Raw genomic sequence first — 11,159 nt, forward strand, 5'->3', positions numbered from 1 at the left:
GTCAATGAATTAAATACAGAGGGCTTCCAACGTAAAAAAGACTGTAAAAAGTCTTATTTGGGATGTTCCTTTTAAGCAGGGTGTTTAACTGTACCGTACTTGTACAGCACTACATTTCAATTGTATTGACTATACTTGTACTGTTCTACATTTTTGTCTAATAAAATAATCAATAAAAAAAATCAATCAATCGAGCCCATGCTCTTCTTCAGACAGAGAACAGCATGGGCTCGCCTCGAAGTGTCATTCTCTGTTAAAAATGTTATAAAACTTGGCAAAATGTGCGGCTCCATTTTAATTCTTTGATCTTAGTTCACGTCGGGCTGGGCTACTACTCTTTGATACATTTTGATTCTCCAAACAATCATAGAAATCGAGGACACTTTAAACTATGCTTCGAAAACCCCTTCAACTCCAAAGATACAAATGTACAAGGAGAAAGGTGACTGCAAGGCCATGGCCAGTGACTCCCCATGGTGTGAATGTTGTTTGATTAAATGGAGGTGGTGGTGGTGATGAGGGGGGGGGGGGGTGTAAGTGTACGCAACTATAGAGTGGCTCCTTGTTGATAAGGATCCAGAGGACATTTTAAACAGCCAGCGTTCTATAGCGGGCATTTCCTGGTATTCAAACTGGGGGAGGATGGAAACAATGGAACGGATGTAGTGCAGGATGCAGCAGATCACCGGCAGACAAAGAGAAAGCCACTGGAAGGCTCAGATTGTGGTTCCACTTGGATTGTGGAAGGGAATGTGTCCCATTCAGAGCTGAGCAGTCCAGCGACAACAGAGGCACTCTGATGATGACTCTAATCAGTGCACTGTACCAGTAACCTCCCCGATGTCCGAGTGTCTGATCATCCAGCAGCCTAATCAGGCTGCAGGATGCATTTTACTCTGCTCTTTACCCAGGAACAGTACTATAGTCTATATGACTGCATATGACAATGGCCCAAGAGGAGCAGACTTTCCTCCAGTTTCTCTACACCAGAGGTCTTCAACAGGGGGTCCGGGACCCCTAGGGGGTCCTCAGAGTTACTACAGGGGGTCCTTCAAATCTTTGTGTGATCATGTTTGATCACCTGAACCCTAGCATCCCAATTATTAGTGGAACATTAGCCAAAAAATAGCAGATCTACAAGCTCACTGAGGCGTTGTGAGCTTGTAGATCAGCTATTCTTTGTCACAGAGGTTTGGTGTAGAGGGAAAAGAAGAGCAGACTAGTAGGTATTGACAGTTCAAGTGGTTAAATATATGAAAATACACATTAATCCAACCTACACAGATGATAGTGCTGTCAAGTCTAAATTGTATAAGAAATAATCCATACATTTTTGGAGCTGTGTGGAACACAAGCTCCCTATACGTGGCCGTGTGTGTGGGTCTGTCTGTCTCCGTCCGTGTCTGTATGTAGCCTAAACTTCGGCGCGTAACTAGTGCCGCACCATTTACGCCACTCGCGCAATATATACATCAAAATGTGCGGCTCGGCCGGGAATGGTGTGCTATTACCTTTCGTTCCGATCCGCCTTACCATGCCGACGTAATCGGCAAAAAACAACGCTTAATTGTCCCCATTGACTTATAATGGGACAATGCAAGAAATCACTTTCAAGTATTTTTCTCTCGTAAACCATAGGAGCTACAGTTTCAAACCTCGGAGAGGAGATTCATAATGATTTTAAGAATGAATCGAAAAATAATTACATCACTCGGCCTCATGGTGGCGCTATAACGGCCCACTTTACGTTTTGCCCCGTAACTCTTGAACCGTAGATCGGAAAATTAAAATTATTTTTTCCCTGGATTCCTTGGGTCAAGACGCATCTCCCCATATAGGCCACGCCCATTTGCGCCAGGATAGATTTTCCGCCATCTTGAATTTTCTCCAAAACACACTTTTGGCTCCTTTTCCTACATATTTTCTTCAAATGTCACAAAAGTCGGTACACATGATCTATGAGGTGGGTAAACTACCGCTCAGTTCTCTGGTGTAGCCTGAGTACCCTGGGTGACCAGAGAGGTGCTGTTGAGTCTAGCCTGCCCTGAGCATCAACTGCAACACACACACACACACACACACACACACACACACACACACACACACACACACACACACACACACACACACACACACACACACACACACACACACACACACACACACACACACACACACACACAGCTCCACTTCGAACAGAGGTTCGATTTTTAATCTGCAAGTGCAACTATACGATATGTAGTGGGGATCCCTGTTTCATCTCTCTCAGAGCTAAGGGGTCCTTGGCCTGAAAACGTTGAAGACCCCTGCTATAGTCTATATGACTGCATATGACAATGGCCCAAGAGGAGCAGACTTTCCTCCGGTTTCTCTATACTATCCCGCTGTAATGTCTTTCCAATATGCTGCGTCTGTCTAGTGTCTACTTTTTCTTACCCTGTAAACAGTGTTTTATTGTGGGCTCGCTCCAGCAAGAACACACAAGTTGTCCCCACTTCATATTTATTCCGCCACTTTGGCATCCTACTACTTCCACATTCTTTGTGCTAGAAATGTCATTCAAACGTCAACTTGTTCGGCTTTACACAGTTATTACTGCTTGTACTTTTCCATTTACATCTTTATGTTTTATCGTTTTTGAGATTTTAGAAAAAACATACACACAGCGAGGAATCCACTTGGAAATGAATTCTGTCTTACCATTTTTATTAACGCTTGGGCTTGAGCTGAATCGAAAGTCCATCTGAGGAGGGATGTGTACATTTTCTACTGTACATAATATACTCCTGTGCGTGTTTTCAGCGAGCCCTCGCAGTTTCTGCAGGAACTGCTTTTCTAGTTTAAATTGCTATACTGTCTATGGCGACTGAATGAATGAGCCTTTTGTGATTTGATTTGATTGATACATGGGCTGATGTGCTGTAAAACGACAACCCAGCAGCCATAGGTATGACAGAACCGGGTGCATCTCTCCACTCCGACATGTCTCCTTTCCGACATGTCTCCATTCCGACACTAACCCTATCTCTAACCCTAACCCTAAACCTAACCCCCATGGGAGTGTCGCCACTCCGATAATAAGAAGTCAATTTCGGAGTGGCGACATGTCGGAATGGAGAGAGCCTCCAGGCAGAACCATTCTGGTGGTCTGGCATTGTTTCGCCTATTGGTTACCACTCACCACATATACTTTAGTGATGCAGACCATTTTCCATACTGTTAGCATACTGTGGTTTATTTGGTCTTTGAGGAAGCCAATGTTTCCCATTAATTTCAGTATGGTATGATTTGTGGGGATTTGAAACTTGCTCGAGATAGGCATCTATTCTATACACTAATTATCGGCAGCGACTGAAGACACAAAAGGTCCAAGTGTTGCCAGCTACATTGCTGCTGATTCACGGCAGTTGAAGTGTTGCTCAAGCCACACTGCGTAAACGAAATGGGTAGGGTTAAATAGTACAGGGAACTGGCTATAAGCAAGAATACGTTTTTCTTCCATTTACGGAGCCGAGCAGGAATTGTGGAGAGAGAGAATGGGAGTGAAAATGGTCAAACAAAAACATATGATTGACGTTATACCACGTCATTGGTGCGCTGAAAGAAGTTGATGCCAGCTCAACTTTGTCAGGCGTCAAGCCTACTGGTAAAGGCGCATACCACTTAGGCACCGCCACATAGGCATGGTTGTCCGCGGCGTCGCCGGTTCGATTCCCGATCCGGATGACCTTTGCCGCATGTCACTCCCCATCTCTAGCTAGCTTGCAACACGTCACAATATGAAGCACTGTGAGCTTGTGGATTGGCTAGTTTAGGTGAAGAAATTAGGTGTAGAGCGAAAAAGGAGTGGACCAAGTTCAGAGCCAACCCTGGTTAAGTTAACTAAGAATAGTATATAAGGTTCAGGTGTTGAACTGGGCTCAGTGGACTCATTGCCGCACTTCCTTCCCCCCCTGCTGCCCTCCTCTACTCTGTGATGAGGACAGAGTGATAACAGTACCTGTTGGGCTGGTTCTCTTGGACGAAGGGGTAACAGGTAATCAGGTAACTGGGGATGGGAGTGGTCTCCACCCCACCTCCGCCTCCACCTCCTCCACCACCTCCTCCTGCGTCGCCAGAGAGACTCATGCTGACAAGGGACCCTTCCAGACCTTTCTTCTGCGGGATGAATGGTTCAACTTCAGCTGACAGCTTCACATCCTGCACAAAAGGAAATGGAAAAACTGCTAAGCAATGACTCTCTATGCTATGCATAAGCACCAGGCCTGGGCTAATTTTTGGTAATATTGAATATAGTGATATTAAAACAGGGGTTGACACTAACGGTTGCCCTGACTGCCCGTGGCAAGTAAATAAAGCGTTCGGGCATGTGGAGTTTGCTTTCAGGTTGCCCGACGGGCAAGTGAGTTTGAGTGGGGAAGCAACGGTCTTTAGTTAGCTATAAACACAACACAAGATGTCTGTGGAATTTGAAATAAATCATTTCATATTGTATAGCTGTTGAGATATTTGGCATAAATATTGAGGTATGTCCATATGTCACATACCCAGTGTTGTGGAACCACAAGTGTTAAAATGAAACCTACGATTTACAGTACTTTTCGGGCAAGTGGGCATGACCTTTGGGCAAGTAGAACTTGACCTGTACTTGTGCCTCTGAGACCTTAAGTGTCAATCCCTGATTAATAAGCACATCTGTTTATTTTTATTTTAGAGTGGCCAATTATTTGTACCCCCCTTTTTCTCCTACTTTAGTCAATTATGCCAATTAATTCCACCACACACATTTCTGTGTTGTACTGCTGTTGTACTCTACTGGTTCACATGCCAGTGAGGAGCCCCCACAGGGAGAACGAAGTGCCTCCTACTTCATTCAACACCCCCCGATGACAGGTGCCACCCAAGTCTGTAGGAGTCGCTGTAGTGTAGCGACAAAGATCACCCTAGGCTAGTACCCACCCAGCTTCCCTCCCCCAAACACAGCTAATTGTGTTCAGACTGTTCACATACAGTACAGTAGAATAGATAGTAGTCGTAGTAGTAGTAGTTGGAGGAGGAGGCTAGAAGCAACTGTAAAAGCTCCACAGTGGATTCAAAGTCAAACCGCTAGGACTTCAGTGGTGGAAAGGTACTGTACTTTACCCCTCTGCCACCCAAGCAACTTCACTCACACACCTCCTTCTAGAGATGTGCCGATTGATCGGTGAGTGATCGCGATCGGACGTTAATGCCTCTATCGGCTTTGACTATTGGCTTTGCCGACATGCAAGCTAGATCAGCTATTTTCACAATATTTATCTTTGGGACTGAATGTAATCTCAGCTTCAACTACTACAAGTTGAATTTGATACTAAAGGAACTCAGCCTGCAATCTCCTAATGTTTATACTTAATATACAATGTCAATGTTTTGTAAGAAGAATCATTAAATATATAAATGCTGCTACAGTAACACAATAAATAGAGGAATTTGGCACTGTGATCGGGTGTATCGGCAGATACTGATTCCAGTTGATCGGTGATCGGTATCGTCCCCAAGAATCGCAATCGGAGCATCTCTACCTCCTTCCTTCAAAATGATTTATTAGACCATGTTGAGAGAACATGGTTTTCAAGGTGCTGCCAGAGTCACAACAGTTAATATCAGCCTACGCCTAGTCATGGAAAAACATCAACACACACACTGGTTATTACCGATGACTAAGACGCACCGTAACGTCAGGGGTTATTCAATGATATGACGTGCAAGGCAGTTTATGTCATCTGCCTGTCACTCAAAAATAAAGTGGCTATCCTGATACAGAGTAAAAACAACAGCGCTTCCTCATTTGACTGATGACAATCAGACCCGAGCAGCCAATAGAGTGCAACCTTCAATGGTTACAGCCACCAATGAAACGTTAGCAGAGAAGAGATGTACTGAATCAATAGCGTTTCATTTTTAAAAACCTTTAAAAAAATAGCAGATCTACACAATCACAATACATCAGATCATCACCTGTAGCAAGCTTGTAGATCTGCCTTTTTTTGCACCGTTCATTGTACGATGAAGTATGAAATAGGGCCTAAGTGGTTACAGGACCGTCACCATACTGAGGGTCTTATATGTTTAGCCCAGGCCATTTAATATGACTCACCATATACTTACCATTACAGCTGAATATTTTCCAAAGCATAACATCATTGATTTTCAAGGAAGCCACTGGATGCCATTCATGTCACTCAGTACAGTAAGAAAATCAGCTTGCAGTGACTTGAAACTAACTTGCTTGAGATACAGTATGTAATTCACCTTTTTTTATAGATATTAATTTCTGCCTTTATTTTCTGACATAGACAGGAACAACGGTCATCGGTGGTATGCGCTTGGAGAGAGGAAACAATGGAAGTAGATGTGACCCATCTACTACATAGCATCTGGCACAAATCTATGTTTAACCCATTAATCAAAGTTTCTATCTGGTCAGAACAGTCTGTGACATTTTTGCAAGCTACGTTTAGGAATGGTCTTAGACTAGTCTGTCTGGTTTTGTGGGTCTCTAGTACAACAGCAGGAGGTCAGCAGAGAAGGAGCAGACAGTGGCTAGGCTTCAGACAGAAAAAATTAAATAAAAGCTGCTAAAAATCGAGAGCACTTACAGACAAGAGAATGTGTCTTGTAAAACTTGGCCTAATAAGGGGAGTAAATCGATATAAATAAATTAAACCAGATATTTGTAATTCATTGAATTTTTAATACATTTCTAAGTAAATTTGTGTACATAAGAAATTGCACCCTCTTGCAATTCACTAAACCAAGTAGTTTTACTGCCATGTCCTCAAGTCCTCTGGTGTGACCAGCCTTCTCGATTGAGGGACTTTCATGAATTTAGCCTCTCAAGCAGCATGTACTCCCAGGCCATGTACTGCTGCACCCAACAAGTTAACAACACAACCAAAAGGTTACTGTACATTTAGGACAGGTTAGAAATCTCTGAAGGCTCTTAAGTGATAGAGCTATGGTTGTTTGCCAATCCTACCAAAGACATTGGGATTTGTGCCAGCCAGAGGAAATGCTGAGATGAATTTGGATCATGTTGTGACAGAGGAAGGAGATTCATGAGAAATGGATTTAAAGCCGATTGAAAGCACAGAGGAGGTGTTGCACTGTTGCTCATGGCCAAACGAGCCACTACTGTGCCAAACTTGCTCACTTCTATCGTATTGCTTTAATTAATACATTTTCCACTGCAGGCTGTGTCATCCAGTGTGCATTTTACACACTTCTGCCAAAGCTATCACAGCTGATCCTCACTTGCCATCATGGTGCCATTGGTCTAACTCTCATTCATGGCCAGGCCAGGGTGGCAGCTTTTCGGCTGAGAGGGCACAACCAACCCTCGTCTGCTATTTCGAGGGGAGGATGAGGAAAAGTTGACAGGGTTCAGAGCACAAAGACACTCCATCCATTCTCTGAAACAGAGGTTGGGATGCATGAATCAAGCATCAGTACAGCCAGCAGTTGTCTCACAGACGACCATTGTTTCCCCTCGCTACCGTCTGTGGGCGGTCTTCCCTAGGCTAACCTAAATGATCACGACCCATCCACACAGAGCTGTGGCAGACAGAGACAGTTCTGCCAGTTCAGCAAAATTGGCAAAATTGTGCAGTGGTTGTGCAGAAAGATTTTAAATAAAAAGGACCAGTGGCTCAAGACTAGTTGAGCAAGTGGTCAGTTGGTTTTGGGCTCTATGATTGAAGAGTTCAGCCGATAGGGCTTTGTTACAGGATTAGATCTGAGGGGATAAAGGAGGGAGCATAAGCTAATTACACAAGCCACAGTAGTGTGGCGTGCTGAGGCCTTGCTCACATCAGCTATAGAGCTCTCATTCTGAAGTACACTTATAAAAGCATATCCCTGTAGCCAGTAATATAGTTAGTAATAGAGTCAATCAAGGGAACACTTTCTCTTTAAGTGGTGAAGATAGAAGTAAACATAGTGTGTGTGTGTGTGTGTGTGTGTGTGTGTGTGTGTGTGTGTGTGTGTGTGTGTGTGTTGTGTGAGTGAGAGAGAGAGAGAGAGAGAGAGAGAGCGAGAGCGAGAGCGTGTATGCATGTGAATGGCTGTGATTGTGGAAAAGGCATTGAGGTCACACCCAGATGTGCAGCTACTGGTTATTATGACAGGCGTAAGGATGGGTAATAGCCCGGGGGCTACTAATCTCACCAAGCTTTGTTTTCTCAAGCCTTTGACATTCACTTTCGTGCCGCTTTCAAACATTAGATGTTATCTGTTCTATCAGGAATTCTATGCGATGGGCAGAAGAAAATAGACTACACACAAACAGAAAAGATTGCATGTTAATCAATTCAGGGTGACATGAACAATGACAATATGAACTTACAACCAGAGAGCACCAATGTACAACCTACAGTAAATGTTGTAGGACAGGGGTCTTCAACGTTTTCAGGCCAAGGACCCCTTAGTTGAGAAATAGATGAAGCAGGGACCCCCACAACCTGTTCATAGATTCCATATAGTTTCATAGTTTGACAGCACAATCATCAGTGTAGGCCTATGTTGGATTCATGTCAATTTGTGTTTTCAGATATTTAACCAGATCCTCTATTTTTGGCTACATTTCTCAGAATATGGACACTAGGGTTCATGTGGTGTATATTACTCAAAGATTTGGAGGACCCCCTGTAGTAACTCTGAGGACCCCCTAGGGCTCCCAGACCCCCTGTTGAAGACCCCTGGTTTAGGAGGAGACAGGATTGACTGTTTCCTGGAGACATTCCTCTGAACTTGCGAGCACGATTGTTAATATGAGCCACCACTGGTGCACATTGTGTGCCAGGCCAGCCAGTACATTTATCATAAACCCACTGAAGGAATTTAATGCATTCATTCATCATAAACCCGTTCAAGGAAACAACAACAATGCATTTATCCTAGGCCATTCAAGGGAACACAACAGAGGGCTAGAGTGCTGTGCGTCCTGCCTGCATAGATAGGAACGACATGATGTCATGAGTGGAATGCCATCAATGCAGGAGAACCAGAAATTCCTCTACGGGGATGTCCACGAAACTAAAAGGCACATTGAAACAGTGCGTTTTGCAAGGCTTGGCACCAGTCTTTCTCTATAAGTAAACAGTAACTTGAAAGAAACCCAGGTCATCATCTCATCTTCTCCACTCCCCAGTTCCGCTGTCACGCGCCCTGTGGCTGTCTGTGACGGACAAGCTGCCGTCAGATGACAGCTGGGACTGACACTGTCTGTACCCTGTAGCTTTAAACCCCCAGCTAGCTGCAACAAGCACAAGCCGATCCAGTTAAAAGAGTATAAACCCTTTAAAACACCATGCCATGCCCTTTCTCGAGCTGTACTGTGCAGATAGAAACTCCCCACAGCTCACTGTCTCACAGACAGGCTGAAAAAGAGCTGTTGTTTACACTTTAAAAAGCCGTTTATTCTTTTAGGTTAGCTTGTTGCTAATATAGTCTTGTTGGCTATGGAGTTAGCCAGCATGCTAGCTGGTTCAGCTGATGTTGTCACAGTGTGTGACAGTCACAAAAACACGACCCGAGTGTCACCGCACTGCCACCCCTCGATTCACTGAACCGAAAACACGTCGCATCGAAAGTTAAAAGCGACCAGCTGCTTTGTAAAAACGCTGTGTTTTGGGGCCTTTTTTCACAACAGTATTCAAGCTAGCCAGAGTCGTCAGTTGGGTATGGCAAGCTATGGCAGCTGCCATACCTTGGCTACAAGGGGGGAAATATAAAATGTACTTTTCATCGTGCCTGTTGCTAAGGTATGGCAACATGACTGGTGTCTTGCACGCGCGCGTGCAAGACACCAGTCATGTTGCCATACCTTCGCTTTTGCTGAACTGACGCCACTGAAGCTAGCGCTAGTACCAACATTACAGCAGCCACCCTCCTTTTAAACACTGGAATGATCCTCCAGTCCAGAAAGACATACCTTGTTGTCACTTGCATCCATGACAGTCACTGGTGCCACCGTAGAGCCTCATTGACCACAGCGTGGACGTCAGGAGACGGTTTCCTCTTTTATTTTCTTCATTGTCAGTGTGTAAAGAACCCTCCTGTCCTGTCAGACTCCCTCTCTCCCCACTGCACCGTGTTGTTGTTGCTGCTGGCTGCTAGTGCTGGATGGATGGATGCTGCTGCTCTCTGACATGAGAGCCGAGCTGACTGTGACTGTGTGCGGTTTAGAGGGTGGGACGTTCAAGAACGAATAGAGTCTTTTGAACGGCTCTTTGAATTGAACGATGGGATCCAGTTCGCAGTAGGGAACCGTTCCTTTTTCTTCTTCTTTTTATTTTATTTTTTATTTTTTTGATGAGGGCGAGTCAATTCTTTACTTGAGCAAAAGTATCAATACATCAATGTAGAAATGTTACAAGTAAAAAGTAAAATGTTCGTTCAGTAAAAAAAATAAATATATTGCTATCAAAATTAAAGTACAATAGTAGAAAGTACTCATTGTGCAGAATGTCCCGTTTCACAGGTTTTCCAATGAATAAAATGTCGAAAAATCATTTGAAAATTGCAGATCTACAAGCTCACAATGCATCGCAAGTTCGCAACAAATAATTTGAAAAAAGCAGATCTAAAATGAGTCTTTTTGAACGGCTCTTTGAAAGGAACGGATCCCAGAGATCCGGCTCACTTAAAAGAGACATACATCCCATCTCTAGTGCAGTTCAGCCGCTGTCAACGCAGTTTCGCCAGCCTCTGGCTACGCGAGATTACGGTCCAGTATAGTAGTAACAAATGGGAGAAACCCGATATACTGTATTACGTTATAACTACTCTATCACAGAGTAGGCTATATTATAGTCTCTATGGCAGGGGTAGGCAACCTGGCACGGGTGCCAACATTAGCACAGGAGAGGGTGATCACACTGACTGGCCTATTGTGTGTGTATGAGAGTTTTAGAGTCAGTTAAATTAAAGTCCCCACACATCTAATTACACAATGCACATACAAATTACAAACTTCGAAAGGGGAGGGAGGGAGTCTGGGAGATAGGTAGGTTTGATCTAATGATCAATCCTAAATGTGAAAGAAAATATATGCATATATATATAGTCTATGGACAATCAAAATCAGTTAAAAATATAAAATAATTTTGATGTGGTGTCAT

The 11,159-nt window shown here is 43.9% G+C and overlaps 1 protein-coding gene across 7 annotated transcripts in view; it reads right to left on the bottom strand.

Annotated features, from left to right (window-relative positions):
• secisbp2l (SECIS binding protein 2-like) overlaps nt 1-10,191 on the bottom strand; it is a 29,536-nt gene extending 19,345 nt beyond the window's left edge. For all 7 annotated transcript variants that reach the window (XM_080729613.1, XM_080729609.1, XM_080729608.1 and 4 more), the window contains exons 1-2: nt 9,971-10,191; nt 4,001-4,200 (exon numbers count right to left, since the gene is read on the bottom strand). In XM_080729613.1, the coding sequence (XP_080585739.1) occupies nt 4,001-4,200; nt 9,971-9,991 (221 nt within the window). In that variant the 5' untranslated portion in view covers nt 9,992-10,191. The remainder of the gene's footprint in view (nt 1-4,000; nt 4,201-9,970) is intronic.
• Between the last annotated feature and the right edge of the window lie 968 nt (nt 10,192-11,159).

Source organism: Nannobrachium achirus (genome assembly GCF_963921795.1).
Source record: "Nannobrachium achirus genome assembly, chromosome: 7".
Taxonomy (NCBI): Eukaryota; Metazoa; Chordata; class Actinopteri; order Myctophiformes; family Myctophidae; genus Nannobrachium; species Nannobrachium achirus.